At 42.2% G+C, this 16,654-nt stretch overlaps 1 protein-coding gene across 1 annotated transcript; it reads left to right on the top strand.

The window, feature by feature from the left end:
• The first annotated feature begins 15,010 nt into the window (after window positions 1-15,010).
• On the top strand, window positions 15,011-16,527 carry LOC108114063. The gene is made up of 2 exons (XM_017224817.1): window positions 15,011-15,310; window positions 15,367-16,527. Exons 1-2 carry the CDS (start codon window positions 15,011-15,013, stop codon window positions 16,486-16,488), a joined length of 1,422 nt encoding a protein of 473 aa, XP_017080306.1. The 3' UTR covers window positions 16,489-16,527.
• The last annotated feature ends 127 nt before the right edge of the window (window positions 16,528-16,654 follow it).

The following is a 16,654-nucleotide window of genomic DNA, read 5'->3' as shown; positions in this document are numbered from 1 at the left end:
TAAATTTCACAGACAGTCCTTGGCTCGATTCCGGATTGAAAGAGGCTTTGCCGGCCTTGGGTGTTTGCTTGGTCAATATTTTGCCCACCTCCGGGTAGGGCTCAAGTGCTCAGCACTTGATGCATGCCGCAGTGTGCTGCACACCACACACGCCCAAACTTCATCAGTGTCGCTGGCCTGTCAAAAGATTTAACAGTTTAATGAGGTTTTCTGCAGTACTCACATCTGTGGGCGAATTCATCTGTCCGCATGTGTATTTATTGTATTTATTTTGCGCTCTGCGGTCGTGCTCCTTTCGAGTCCTTCGTCCCGGTCAACCAGCCAGCCAGTCAGCCAGCCAGCCAGGTCCATCCATCGATCCGTACATCCATCCATCCAGTCCACATGTTCATCCTCCTGCAGCTCATTCGACGGTCGTTGTTCGATGTTCGTTATTCGTTGTCGACTGTCATCCGTCGTCCGTCGTCGCATGTCAATGCTGCTGGCCATTGTTGACAATGGGATTTATATTTCAACAGTCTCGTCGGAACCGCTCACATATATATATATATATATATCGTGTATATATATATCCGAACACATGGGAAGTTTCGCCATTAACATATTGATTTTTATAGCTCGCAAATTTACGAGCTTCTGACTTGCGTGGGCCACTGGGCCCACTGCGTTCCCTTTTTCTGCTGACGTGTATAAAAGGTTTTAAAAGTAACGCCATTAATTTGTGGAATGTTTCAGGAAATACTTCAACATAAATTTGGCAAAGTTCAGAGGGGTAAGCATATATATCAAATGCTGGTTCTTAGGAGTTTTATGATTGAGGGGGAAAGTTGGCTAAGTGAATTTCTTAATCAGAAATGTTTCTCATTTGCTCATTTGCTATTGTTATTGATAGTTATCTGAAAGTTCCTAATTGATAGTCGAATCAGAAACCAATTAGAAATTCTCCAGCTACGATTTTCAATTTCTGTAATTTGTCTGGAATTCTACATCGAGCTATGTTTTGGCATTGTCTAGAGTGTCAGCCTTTGAGGCTCAGTTCAAGCTCATTTTCCACTGAGGAAGTAGGCACATTTGTCTAATGAAATGCGCTGTCCGATATGCAAATCAGGCATATTATTTACAGTCGCAATACGAGACCAATAAATAAGCAAATAGTTTGATAGCTAACCAGGAACAACAACAGCCATAATAAATCCAAATAGATAAGTTTACATAGCCTCGAACACACACGTTCTGTTTGTGGTGAGTGTGTTTGTGATACAGGACAAGTAAATATTGATACTTTGATTTGGAATTGACTGAAGAAATAGCCAACGGGGCGGATGTTTAATATATGCACAAACTATTTCATGGCCCAAGCAAAAGTCAAGCAACTCTTTCCCAGTTTCACCCACCCAAAAGATGAAAGCCAACAAATCACTTTAAGCGAACACATTAGCTTTGATGGTGGAGTTTGATTAGCTATTTGGGAAGAAATTTCAATTAGAAAAACTTAGGCAGCCGCAGAATCAACTCGAATTGCGGTTGTCTCGGATGGGGTTTACTTATGTAAATGTTTACCAACAATTATTTGCGATAAACGGTTGCCTGCGGACGTCGCTTGGTTTATTTGGCTCTTAAATAAATTACCGGGAAAATGCCCTTCACTGTTCTTGGGATGATAAACACGTTCAAACCGTTGCGAACCGCATAAAACCTTTACAATTACTTATAAATTTAAAGCATTTATAACATGCTTAATGAATTTCCAGCGAGGCGAAGACGCGCTTCCTCCGCAGGACTCCTCCTTGCTTCTTGCTGCTGGCGGTGGCTGGTTGCCGGCTTGGTAATGTTTTCGTTGAATTATGATGCTTTTAAAACGTAATTTATTTTTTTAAATAAACACTGAACACGCTGCTTGCCTCGTTTTGCTTTCTTTCTTAGCTTCTGATGTTGCCGCCGCCGCCGCCACGCTGCTTCTGTGCTGAGCTTCAGAAATCTGAAATGAAATTCATTTAATTTTATTATTTCAGTCAAAATTGCTTCGGCTGTTGCATCTCGGCGCTGCTCCTCGAGCTGAGCTCATAATTCTGTTTATTTCCTTTATTCTGCCTTTTGTTTTATTGGTTCATAATTTGTGAGTGCCGCTTAAGTGGATAAAATCGATTGCAGACAAAGGAGATCCCTCATTCATCTCTGGGCATATGAAATCGCAGCTATTACTAAATTTTAATTACAAAGATTGCTTTTGTGGTATCCCGTAGCCTTAAACCATAAGCAATTATCTAAAGTCAGAGCAGATTCCTTATCGGAACGAAGATATTTGTAATGCTTCTTGGAAAATCGAAACCCTAGAAAGGAAAACTCGCAGCAATTTATTGATATGGTCATTACAGGCCAAAGTTGGCAACATCTTCACATTGAAGGGTCTCGCTGGAAATTGCATATGGCCAGGACCAAACTTTGAGCAATCAAATTGGGCAAACATGGTGGCGGGGAGAGGGCAGGGCAGGGCAGGGCGAACGACGTAGTTGTCGTACTTCAAAAACTCAAGTCGTGCATATTTATCAAAACATATTCGATATATGGAGAGGAAATGGGAAAAAATTGCACGTGCATGCCAAGAGCAAACACGGCGAAATTGTTGGCACTGAAGTCCTTACACACAGCCACACACACACACACACACACATGCACACAAATAGCGGAAAATAAGAGAGAGCCAAGACCAGGACGAAGGATATGGCCGCTCTCCATCTGCATTTGACGTTGTTGGCGCTTCAGAAATGTGTAAAATATTTTTCACATCACAGAATATGGCACGCGGAAAAGTGCAGCAAACAATATTTATTATGGAAAATAGAAGGAGCAGCCGGAAAATGTATGTCGCGGAGGCGGGGCAACTCATTCCAGCCGTTCCGCTTTGATTAATGCCTTCCATGCGGACAACATGGCGTATGCGTAATGTGGCAATGAGATACAAATCGAAGGCAGCAGCAGCATTAATGGCCCAACTATTAAACTAATCGCTTTGTGTTGCCTTGCGACTGGCAATTATCCTTCACTCCCTGCCCTCGTTGCCCAAAATCAAGACATAAAATAAAACAAAGAAAGAAAAAGTTAACACAAAAAAGAAAATCCTGCCAAATGTCGATGCCAAGGCAGAGGCAAATGGCTGGCCAGAAAGTACGAGTACAACAAGGCTAAAGCAATTTTACACCTGTCAGCAAATAAAACGTTGATACACAAATAGAAAAATCCGTCTAAGTAGCAAAATTATTGTTGAAGGCACATTGTGCTGTTGGGGAGACGAAAAACGAGGGGCAGACGAAAAGAGGACTCAACGAAATCGCTTTTGCTTTCGTTGTTTAAGACAAATACCGCGCAGCGCCAACAAAAGGCCAACTCATTGTTGTTGCTCTTGATTCACCTTTCTGGCACACCCTCCCATCCTCCCACTTCTAACGCTCGACGGTTTCTTCTTTTTTTTATATTTTTCCCGCTCCTTTGTGCTAAATAAACATTTATAAAAACAGCCAAAAGTTTTTATTCGCTGATGCTGCTTCTGTTGCCACTTTTTGGACCTTTTTTTTCACCCACTTGCTCCTCGATTCGGGCACAGAATTTCATTTTGAATTTCCACCGACGAACATTTCACGGGACTTTGACGCATGGCAAAGTTTATTTCTAAATATATTTATACAGTTGCCGAGGGAGGGCATATTTGATAAGTGGCTGAGTTGGTCTTAGATAAATATCAGCTAACAGAATGCACCTGATTATGGTTATCTGTTTTGGTGGACTGTACTAAATATTATTCGGGTGATTCAGCTGGGAGGACTTTGAGCTTTGATTAGTTTTCGGGGAATTTTCTATATTGATAACCATCGATAGTTATGGTGGACACCCTGTTGGAAGTCCCATGAGGTCTAATTAATTTTAATGATGAATTTAATATCGAAAGAGTTAGCCTTCTTAACTTTAAGATTATTCTTTCAAAATATTTGTAAATATTAATATATAATATGGTCCATAAAGAGCATCCGCAAACCAACTTCATCCCGAAAGCAAATATTAATTCCCGTTGCCTCCGCGTCCCATTTCGAAAATTGTGTTGCAAGCAGTGAAGTTGTACGAATGCGTTGGCTGCCAATTTGATGGGCCCGGAATGAAATGGAACAGGACACGACTCCCTCTACTAAATATGTATAAAGCCATAAACTGCCGCAAGTCAAACATCTTGGCGAGAGATCTGTGTCGTCCTGGAAATGATAAGACTGAGCAAGCAAAAGCTATTGCCATGCCATGCACCACATACCATGCAGCACATAGCCCATACAGACAAGTCCGTGGAATACTTATGGCCAAAGTCGGGTGATGGATGGCAGCTGCATTGTTTGCTTTAAGACTTGCCCGATGACTTGGCTCTGATAATGGCTTATGAATGCCAGGCAATTGCGTCATGTAAACGAGCATGGTGGGCGTGGTGGCCAGACGCATGTCCGCCCACTGCTCTAGCCGCCGCCCTTAGGCACTTTAACATGTGCTGCTGCCGCCGTCGTCGTCGTTAGAGGCGGAACCACGCCTTCTGTGTGTTGCTGCAATGTTGTCGACTGCAGCAAGCTGCAAGGCGTTGAACAACATGACGCGCTGCGATAGCGATAACGATGGCGAGCTGCTTGTTTCTGCCTCTCTTTGGCCGCCGCATGTCACAAGGCACTGAGAGAAATAAGTTTAAGGTTAGCTTTTGGTGGTAGTAGGCCAGTAGGTAGTAATATTATTTATATAAACATATATCAAGCTTAATCAAGTGTGAGTCTGACAATAGTTGAGATAGCAAGTTTTATAATTTATACTTTTCACACACTTTTCTTTGCAGTGTTGTTGGTAGACCGCCTTTGATAAGCTTGGGCCAACGGCATCAGGCAACTCGACGGGCTATCAATGTTGTTGCTTGCGGCACTGCAAGAGTGTGTCACTGTGTGTGTGTACTTTGCCAAGTTGATGTCTAATTTAACGCTATCGTAAAGTTGCCAGCGTTTGCTTTCTATTATCCATCCCGCTCTCTCAGTCGCCCACTCACTCATTCGTGTTACCCTTTGCTTGAAGGGTTGAAGGTTTATGTGAAAAGGTTGGGTATATGGGATATCTTAGCTGCTTTCTAAGTCCAATTTCCTTAATCAGAATTAGGGATCCTATGCTGAATTCTAAGAGGGTTTTCTTAGTTTGTTTCTTTAAGCGACTTGTAGCCTGTTATTCTGGAAGAGTACAGCGAGAGTAAAAGTCAGCAAAGAGTACAAGGTATCCCACAGTCGAGCAATCTCGACTACCCCTTCACTCTTGTTCAGTACTGTCAATGTGTCAGCCAGCCCAAAATCGAGACTCGTTCGGGAAATGGTGAAAAACACATGTAACGGCAAATCGTTACCGTCATCGTCGGTATTGTTGTTGCCACTGGTTTTTCCCTACATACACACACAAAGAGACACATACTTTTACACACAAATTCAGAGGCAGACAGACATTGTTTCGGTAGTTAGCACACATGTGTGAGTCCCTGTTGCAGGACGTGTAACGAGGAAGTGTAAGTAAAATGTACATAATAGTTGGCATGACTGTTCTGTCTGCTGCATTGCCACTGACATAAGATGCAATGATCATTTGTTTGTGCAAGCCTGAAATGCAACCCATCACTTCTTGTTTGGTCTATCGAATCGCCTTTGATACCCAGCTATGGTCTCATTAAAATCAGCAAACAATGAGCCAGGCATATGTTAATGCCATTTATGTTATTACATTGAAGGCCTTTGCGATTGCATATCGTTGGAGTAGAAGGTATTGAGTAAACATTAATTTGGAAAGGAATGGAATGTAATGTTATGGTAGTTCACATATACTTACTCAAATGGAAGGTTAAATACCTCTAGTGATATATTTTAGCATCCTTCTTCCACTGTTAGTTCCTTTCATGAAACTGCAAGTCCATTTCCAAGCCATAATAAATCATGAAAACCTCGTGATGTTTTCACAAATCCATTTCAGCTGATATAGTTATTTAGGAAGTTTATCAATCGAACTTCATTTATCAAGGCTCCTAACACGTTTGTCTAGCCCTCTAGAAAAACTTCCCATTACCTATGACCGTAGCGATAAAAGCCCCTTCTGACAATCCGCTTATATAAGCTGCATCAATTGACCCAAGTTCCAGTCCAAAGTTGCCAAGTCAATCCATCACTCCCCGAAAGCATGCCCTTTCATCGCATGAAAGTCTCAAAAATGTTTCCCATGCTCCGGGACAACATTTGTCATCTGCTCAATAATTGTCAACAGACAAAACAAATTTACATGTGCAAAGTGTGTGTTGGTGTGTGGAAAGTTTGCCCATGCTTGGACTAATGTCTTGCCAAGTGCCCGAAAATGTTTTTCCATTTATAAGGAAATAGACTCAATTTAATTTCCCGTAGAGTTGACAGGAGGTTGAAAAAGTTGCAGCCATTTGAACTATATAAATATACGTAGGCTTAGCACGGGAAAACTGTTAATCCGGCAGACAAACTGACCCAAGGACGACCCTTGACCCTTTTTTTCAACCATTTCTTTTTGGGTTGAACTAAGCGAATCTGCATATTCCCGTGTTAATCCTACTTGGGAATTTATAAAGTAAATTATTTACTTTGCTTTGGAGTTTGGAGCAGAAAAACATCAGTGAAAAATTACCCAAACAGCGGATGAAAGATGAAAGAAGGCGGCATAGTTTCAAGGAGTTGTCCCGAAGGCTTTAAGCTGAAAGGATAACCACAGTTGGTAGGACGCTGTGTGGGTGGGTGCGTAACCCGTCGAGATCCTGCTGACGTGGCCAAAATGAATTGCACTTGATTGTGGCAGCACAGGTGGAATTGCCAGTGCAAAGTGCATCGTTAGCCAAAATTTACGTGGCACGTTAACACCCGTCTGCCAGAAACAAGCCAACTAAGCCAGCATCCCCTTAACCCTTAACCCTTGCTCCGCCACCTGTTCCTCACAAAATTTATGCTTGTGAATTATGAATGGAAACGGCGTCTTGGTCCTTCCAATTTTTTTTTTTCTGGTTCTTTGTATTTGTGGGGGAATTTATTTGATAGTCAGCTGCAGAAAATGTTCTCGCTCGCCAGTGTTTTTCTTTTATTATTATAAATTCATATGCGTTGTCGATTAATTTTCATTTTCCCCTCATTTTTTAAGACTCCCTCTGCCAGTGCCATTACTTATGCTGTTTTTAATTTTCTGGGTTCAATGCACGTGCCACAACCCCAAAGAGCGAACGAATCTTTGGCATAAATACACAAACTACAATGGGAACAGTAAACTACGAGGGTCCTAAAGGCCGCCCAACCATCCCAAATGTGTGTTCGGTGGGGGAACCTTTCTGCCAGATGTCGGCCAAAGTCGAAAGGGTTGGGATTATTTGGCCCTTGTCTTATTGGATCCACTTGAAGAAGGAGTCGGAGACGGGTTAATGGAATTTTCAAAAGTAAATATGATTTCTAGTTTGGGGAGTTATTGCGATTGCTCTTTAAGGGGATGGAAAATTGGGGGTACAAGCTTAGAAGTTAGTGGGGATTTAGTAAAATATTTAAGGCAAAATAAATATTTAAATAAAACTAAATCTCTTATGAGCAGAATTCTTACCCTGAACCTGAATTTTGGAATAAATTACTCCATCGAACATATTCCTAGCGACTAGATAGCTCCCATGATTGGGCGAGTTAATGCAAGTTAAGGACGTGCACTCAACTGCATTAATCAATCAACTGTTATCAGCAAACTATAATTCCCGCCGCGCTATCGACGACACCCTTGTCCCACCCTTCCCATTCTCGGATAATTCAATTCCCGAAGCGATGGCTATCCATTTGGGCAGCATTGTAAATGATTATACTCCAGTTATTCCCACTCTTCGTCTCCCCTGGAGGGGTAAACATTCTCCTTCTCGGATTCAGAGCAATTTTCCATTTGGCTTTCTGCTTTCATTTGAGCAATCAAATAAAAATCCCAATGTAAGCCTTTTTTTGGCAGACAATCGCAAGAGAGGCGCCTAAATTGGCAAATCCCAGCTGAAATACAACAACAGGCTGTGCGCGCCTTCGTCTTTCCTTAACTTTTTCTCAAAATTTCCTTCTTTTCGGGGTGTGTAAATATATTTTTTTTTTTGATTTTTTTTAAGCGAATTGCCTTCTGTTTTTGGCAAGCGCCGTTTAATATCGTCTTGCCCAGAATTTGGTGCCCCATGAGTTATGGGATTGTTCTTCATTAGATTTATCCGAAAGTACGAATGGGGAAGTATATATGGCTGTTCAAAGATATTATCCCAGCCAGCTGGATGTATGCATTATCATATTGAGTTCCTTTTACGGCTCGACAGCAAATAAACACGCAACCAGCGCCCTGGGAAATGCCCACGCACCCGCTCCACCGACATCTTCAAATGAAAAGTCATAAAAAGGCACAAAGGATAATGCGTTTTTAATGGCAATGAGTTTGGCTTTTGTGCCCGACGCGTTTTTTCGGCTTTTGACGGGTATAAAATACAAACAGAACAACGGAAAAAAACCAAGAATAAAAATCCTCAACAAAATGAAACAGAAAATTTGTTTTGGATATGCAGGAGAGTCCCCTCTTCTTTGTTTCGTTAACCCAAAACTTTACGAGTTTATTTAATTAATTTTTCTTCAGAAAGAATTAACGTGCGTAGGTGGGCATTTTTGCATCTGGCAGGATGTCGGGCGCATCCTTTTCCAGGATCCCAACGCCACTCTCCATGTGTTGATTAAGCGCATTCACTTGACTTTATTAACATGGGAAGAAGACTGGCAGAGGCTGTGGCCGACGTCTGGCAGGATATGCAGGGATATGGCAGGATAGGATCTGGGAACGGGACTCGCAACCGCTAAGCGGCGTAGCTCGTCATAGCTGCACTGGGAAAGTAAATGTTTTTTCTACATTTGTTTTCTACTTTTTAAGGGGCAACAAAATCCATTTTCCCATATAAACAAGATGAAAGGAAAATAAAAGCTAAAAGTAAACATTAACTCACTGTAATTCCGAAAACTTTCCAAAATTCTGCCAAAGCATTTTCAAAAATGATTTTATTTTTTTCAATTTAATTTTTTTAAGTGATGTTCTGTGGTCTCCTTTAATTGTTGTATAATTATTCAAATTTTCGCTGAAAAGTTGTCGTGTTTCACGTGATAAAAGACAGCGAGTGATGGGAACTCCTGATGGGAACAGGGCGGGACGGGACAATGAGTACGTTGGCAAGCCGGGCACGTGACTACTCATAAGCCATTAGATCAACGGCGCAGATGACCCGAGACGGGCTGCCACTCCTTCTGGGGTGGCATTTAGAGGCCAGTGTTCTGGTGCCGTGTCCTTGCTGCTGCCTCAGATCGCCGATGTCCTGGTCAGTTTGGATTGTCGCTGGTAATTGTTGACTAATTGAGCCAGGCAACGGATTCGAAGGCCCATCGTCGTGTCAGTGATTTAGAGCCCGCTTAGCAGTTCGGACATGTGTCGACTCTGTGGCTGCTAATGAGCTGCAAATCGTGAGCCTTGCGTACGTGCACGAGTTTGGTCCTTTTTGGACGCACTCTGTGGCAACTTGGGAAGAAGGATGCGTGGGCGAGTCTTAAATGTCAGGAACAGGGACTGATTAACCCATTCATTTACTCTCTAAAGTTCAAAAGTGCTTTTGCAGTTTTATGAAGTTATTTTTAGAACTTTAAAGGAGTTTTCCTTTTAACTATTTGCAACCACAAAAGGGATTTACTTGGGTAATTAAACTTTTTATTATTTTTAATTATCAGGGAATTAGTTTTTATCTTGGGATTACTCTTTTCTACGCTTACACCCTGTTATCCTAGAAGATTAGTTAAACAATTGTATTTTTACCAAACCATTAACTAAACTAACTTTTCCAGCAGCTCCTCCTTTCAGATATACTATTTATGGAAAATAAAGGGTCATAAACCTAGAGCAACGACCTGAATGGCAAACTGAATCCCAAACTAATTTAATATTTATGAAAGAATTTAGTCCATGCATTTATTATTACCTGCAAACGTAGAAATACATTTTCCCTAAATGACTCCATGAAAATACACGAAGCATTCGTTCCTCGCCGACCACTAATTAAAACTTTAATTCGATAATTTAAGCACTTAGAAAGCATTTAAGCCGAACATCCCTTCAACTTTAACTGTCAACTATTAAGGACATTTTTATTGCCTTCCCAGGAAGAGAAAAAAGCATGGAAAAAAACCCAATTAAACCGAACCCGTATTTAAGTGTGCCAATGGCAATTTAGACGGGTTCTAATTTCAGTTTTAGTTGCCGTCCGACGACGTCAAACAAAACACACAAAAAATACAGCCCACGACTGTTGACCGACGACTGTTTTGGTGGCTTTTCGCCGCTTTCACTTTTCACCGCCCGCTCGCCTTTCCACTTCGCTTTTGATTCGGAAGGGCAGGCAGCAGGATTGTTATGCAAATGGAACGCACTGAAAGAAAATCAATTAACTAAAGCAAACACGAGGCGTGGCCAAACACAATGGCCCCCTATTCCCACTCCAGCTGTCCTGTCAAACGTTTCGTTTTCGGGGCAATGGGTACGAAAATTAATTAAACCTCATTTGATGCAATCTTTCAGCGAGCCTAATTCGGGGCTCCGGATAAATGGATCCATGGATCCGAAAGCCAAAATCCGAATTCGAAGCAGCAGTAGCAGCAGCAGCAGCAGCAGCAGCAGCAATTAGGCCCAAAATCCACAAGCGTTTGAAATTCCTGGGGAAGGACATTCAGAGGGAGGTAAGGGAGTAATGGGCTGTATGGTGATGTTATGTTATGTGTGCGGTTATGTATATGGGATGACTGTCATTTGCTTTATGCACATGCCGAGGAAATATTCATGATTGCAGTTAACAAGGACAATTATGATTGATTTATGGCCGCCACTGTTCGTTTGGTGAGCCAGGTTTTCGGCCATTAGTGCGGCCTGCCAGCTTTATGAAAGGTGTGATAAAAGTTATTATCCCATGAGACTCACAGAAACTTCCAGTTTGAGTGGCTCGTTAAAAGTGTAAACCATCTCGGCAACTAAGATACGCCGCCAAATTAACATTGTAAGTGTCTTGTATTCCAGCGAAAACATAACATTTAATTAGATTAGCCATATGAGCGGGCATAAAATGGCCTCTTGGTTATCAAAAGGCGAAACAAACTCATTTGCATTTTGTAACTCGCGTTAAGTTTGTCAACCTTTATGGGCCGAAGTTTGTGTTATTGCTTATGCAAATGAGTTTCATAGGCTGAAAGTTCGCCTTTAATTATGGCAACCCTCGGGAGTGCAAATTTAAATAAATCAAGTTCAAGTTGAATCCCTGGTCTTAGCCTGAGAACATTGACCCTTAACTGGGATGCGCATTCCCCTGCTCTATATATATTTATTCATTCGTGGCAATCGAAGGCTGTGAATAATTAAAATCCAAATTGTTTTCAATTATTTTGTGAAAACTTGAACGTCCAATATGGCTGTGCAATGCAGCATAATTAAATGCTCCTGGCAGGAGACCAATAAAATATCCGATTGCCATCAGGACAGGTGCAATGCAACAAAAAAGAACAGTTTTCCAAAAAATAAATTCCCAAAAATAGTTTCCCCCCTCCCTTTCTGTGCACACATAATGCAATTTTAATTGCAAACAATGTTTCGTTTAGTTGTGTTTTCCATTCGAATTTATATGCAGGTATACAGAGATATATCCAGGGTACGAATATATATATAGATTTTCGAGGAGAACTCATAATTTGCGGCAGGCGAATCCTTTTTGGGCCCGGCAGCCATGTCGTTGGCCGCAATCGATGTCGTTTATCTTCTGATTTGTTGCCAAACGAAGCAAAACAAATCACTTGCTTGAACGGACCGATCCAACAACTAAATTTCAGAGGTCCTGCCGGAAGGAGCTGCAGCTTTTCAAGGGATTTTTCCGCTACTTCTGCTCCTGCTTTTCCATTTTCCCCAAACGCTTCAGCTGCTGTTGCGAATGAATTGTAGCCATTTTTCAGGCATCTTTGGCAGACTCGTGACGTCCACCGACGTTTCGGTGGAAAGGACAAAAGCCGAAAAAAAAGCTGGGAATTTGTGACGCCTCCGCCTCGTGTTAACAATGAAAGTATGCCACGCCTCCAATCCCCCATTCCCACTGCCAAGCACCGCATCCTGCCGTCCCGCTTTTAACAAAAGGTACAAATGTCGCTGAAATTTATTAGCTTGCATTAACCGACACAAGGACTCGCCAGGATATATACACCATATATTAATATAAGAGAACTCGTGTGTGTGTGTGAGTGTGTGTGTGTATACATTCTGGAACAATTGTTTTGTCTTTCTGGCTCCGGCTAAAGTGCACATTTGTTGTGTTCTTTATTTTTTGGGCCAGAAGTTAATCAGGATTTGTGACTCATCCCGGCACGCACAGATAAATTAATTTGTGCCTCGGCTTCCTTGACATTTTATTGAAATTTGCATAAACATAATTTCCGAGAGGCCGTCAGTAAATCCTGAAGACAAAGCTAAACAGAAAAACACTACAGAATAAACTACAAGCTGGGTAAACATGCAGTAAGAAAAACTCTATTATTTCACTACATTAACTTGGGATTTATTGTTTATGGCAGCCAAGGGCATGGGCAAGGGGTTGAAAGTTGGTGCGATTCAATGGACACGAACATCGATGGGCCAAAGTCAAAGTTTCCAAAAGAAATATTTACTGAAAAGTTGGCTAAAACTTGAGGAAAGCCCCATGTATAAGCCGGCAGGTGAGAGCCCTTGTCCTTGGCTGCACTTTAGCTTGTCCTTAAAGTTTTGCCCTAATTGAAAGGCCTTTGTCTTGGGCCGGCTCGTGTGTGTATGAGTATATCCTCTGCAGTCACCGCATCATAAGGCTGTCATAATATGCATTTTAAATTACGTATGCACACGCGGCGTATGCGCAATATGACGAACAGCAGCCGCCGCAAATTTCCTTGCCGCACGGAAAACAGTCTGCTGCTCCTTTTCTGCTCTTCATTTTGCCGAGCGAACGATGCGAACCCACTTGGCTTTTGTTTCTAGCCAAGTTTATGTTATACAATTTTCGTTTCCATTTCCTTTCTTTTTTTTTTTTGCCTTTTGCTCTTCGTTTTTTGCTTTTGTTTCTGCGTCTCCGCCCAGAGCTCGTAAATCTTTGAGGAGACGAGGCGGGCGAACAAAAATGGAAAATTGCCCATTTTGTGTTGGGTCATAAAATGGCAACAGATCAATATAACATTTATTTATATTTTCGCCCGGAATGGCCATAAAAGTGTTGCGCCATTCAAATGATCGCTGGATTGGCGTGCTCTAATTAATATGTGGGTGAAAGTATCCAGTCGATGTGGGGAGTGTGCATACTTCTGGGATTTATGGCCTGCAGCAGGCCGGAAGTGTCACTTTGGCAACTCCAAACAGAAATTCCCTTCCTTTCTAGTTGAGCCTGTATTTATGTAGCGATAAAATGAAATTTATTTTAACGCCAGCCAAAGGTGTGCGCACATAGTCAAACACTATCGCCAACTTGGTAGCAAGTTCTGTTTGAAAACTATCCCTTCTTGGCCAGGAAATCGCTGGAATCGCTGGCAGAAAGGCCGGGAAAAGCACCTGCGATAAAACTTTCTGCGCCATTTTCCACTTTCTTTATGTAGATGTGTGTATATGTGAGTGAGTTTGCCGGTGTCTGAGTATTTGTTGGCGGCTTTTTTGGGCACACGCACCAGTCCGGTGCTCCGGGAGTCGAAAACAGTAATGCAGCCCATAAACCAGGCGGCAAATGCAATGATATTGCCAATGGTCGTGGCCGTGTTTAATCTGCCAGTCGGAGTTAATATGCCTGCCGCAATGCAGAGGCAGACTGGTCTGAAAATGCGGACTGAGAACTGGGGCCTGGGGACTGGGGACTGGGGGTTTCCTCCCAATTTTCTTGCCAGTCGGCAGAAATTTTCGCTTAGCCACAAACTGCTGCCGAAAATTGATGCAAATGTCGGACTCAGATCTCATCTTAAAATGGGGCTTTACAGTAAGGACTTTGAGGAGCTTTAATATAATTTTATACTAATTGGACATAGTCTTAGGTAGACGTAATTCTAATGAATCTTTAATGCGTTTAAATAGCTTTGAAATAAAAATAAATAAAATTGAATTTAGAGAATATCAATTAGAATGTTTTTATTATATTAAATGAGATGTTAAAAAACTAATAAATATTATTTGATTGATAAAAAAAAGTGCCACAAATAAGTTCTAAAAAACCTTGAAAACAATTAACAAATATAAACTTTTTGCTAGTCATAAAAAGCGACTTTTATGGTGGGCTATAAATATAAAATAAATTATAATAAATATAGATAATGTTATTATCATTAACCTAAAAAGGTGTTTTTCAGGATGAGCAATTATGAATTAAATTAATTAAATTTGAAGGCAATATTTATTTAAAGTTTCACAGTTTTCCCCTTTTTAGTTCAACCTTTGATGCTTAGATTACTATGGAAAAGCAATTAAAGTCACAACGTCTCCTTCTGCGCAGCCATAACACCTAATTAACTCCAGCAGTTTGCCATTATTTTGCAAAGATGACTTATCCATACCCCATTCAACCTCAGCCATGTGTGTAAACTAAAGCCAAATTATTTACAGCCATAACCAAACTTTGATTAGCTATCGATAACACCCCACTGCTTATGATTTATGCCACCCCAAATTGTGTTAATTAAAACTCTTCACCTCACTGTTGGGGAGTGAGCATATTGATTTTCGCTGTTCCGATTGATGGCAGCTACTGTCGATGATTTTATGGTCGCGGTTATAGCTTTGGTTATGGTTATGGATATGCGGATAGATAAGCTGATAAACCGATCCAATCACGGAGCCCTTATAAATAGGAGTGGTTAGTTAGGGCCGCCTCGTAAACGGATCACAAATGTCCAGCAAGAAGTGTGAGCCGCCGCCTCAGGATTCGCTTGCAACGCCTCAAAAGGCCACCTTTCTTCGCGTGGGCCACAAGAACCACTCCCAATGGAATGCCCTCGGATCAGCATCGTTCGTCCTGATCTCGGGCGGCATGAGCTTGGCCTGGGGTGCTGGATTTGCAGTACATTCCTCCCATCGAGATCAACTCCTGCTCAGTGTGCACATGCAAGTCGCCTGGTATGCTACCGCCATCCTGGGAGCACTTTTCGGGGCATTCTACACCCACCGACTGCCACAGCAACCGATCTATGTAAGTAGTTTGGGAAAATTATAACTACTGACTAATCAACATCCTTTCTACCGAAGATCTTTGGCTCCTGCCTGGTTATTGCCTCCGGAATACTATTCCTAGCATGGCCGGAATCTCCGGGAGCCATCATAGCCGCCCGATATCTAGATGGTTTAGCCAACGGCCTAGTTTTTGTACCAGCCCTAAGTACAGTAGGTGAGATTGCGGTTAGCGAGATACGTGGACTTCTGGCATCCTCGGTAGAGCAACTCAGCTCAAATACTGGCATCCTGATGCAGTTGATCTACACGGCTGTATGGCAGGTGGACTGGAACGTGGTCATTGTGGCGGATCAGGTGCATGGAGTACTTTCTATAATCTACGGGGTAATAGCCTTGGCTTTATCCCTAACCGTGTGTGTGGAGTCACCTGTACACCTGCTGATGAGATCCAATGAGCAGAGAGCCATCGTTGCCCTGAGACACCTGCAACGTCCCTATATGGTGACCAGTGAAACGCTACTAAGATTGGATGAACATAAACTGTATGTGGCTGCCAATCGGGAGATGTGTTTGAAGGAGAGTCTACAGAAAGGGTTCCCATCGCTCCTCAAACTCTTGGCACTCCGATTGCTGGGCATTCTGAGCCTGAACTATATCATTTGCAGTGGTCTTTACGAAACGGCCAGTCAGTTTATGAGCAGCTTTCATGCCTGGATTTATGTGGTTTTCGGAGTGCTGCGGTGGTGCGGCTGCTTTTTTGTGGTGCTTCTAATGGACACCACTGGTCGGAAGAAGCCCACTCTGTTCGGAACCTTCTCCACCGGTGCCTTTGCCATTGCCTATGCAAATTTATTCGGCAGAACTCCTCACATGATCACCGCTTTGGTGATGTTCTTCAGTCTGCAATTCTTCGCAGGATTGGGACAATGTGCCTCGGCGGTTTATCTCACGGAAGCATTTCCTCTGGGCATAAAACCACATTTGGTGGCGGTCGTTTACACAGTGGAACTAATCACGCGACTACTACTATGCAGCTTTGCACCATCGATCGTTGGGATTACCGCCTACTTTCATGTCCTGGGCACACTTTCCATGGTGCTATTTCTTCTGGGAATCTTCTGTCTGCCGGAAACTAGACTTATAACCTTGGCAGAGGCACAAGTTAAGTTTTCCAAATGGTTCAATAAAGATTTTTGAGTACATGGCAAGGGGGTAATAAAGAAAGATAAGAATGAAGTGTGTTGAGTCACTACGTCGTTGTTTCTATCTAAAGATAAAATCTTGGTTAAGAAAGGGGAATCCCCTTTAATTTTATAAAATCATATAACCCTAAGCAAGCAGGGGCTTCAGTTTTAAAATCGTT

The sequence above is a fragment of the Drosophila eugracilis genome, unplaced genomic scaffold (genome assembly GCF_018153835.1).
Source record: "Drosophila eugracilis isolate 14026-0451.02 unplaced genomic scaffold, ASM1815383v1 contig_2154, whole genome shotgun sequence".
In the NCBI taxonomy this organism is placed as follows: domain Eukaryota; kingdom Metazoa; phylum Arthropoda; class Insecta; order Diptera; family Drosophilidae; genus Drosophila; species Drosophila eugracilis.
The sequence above is the reverse complement of the archived record's forward strand: the minus strand, read 5'-3'. Positions and strand labels throughout refer to the sequence as shown.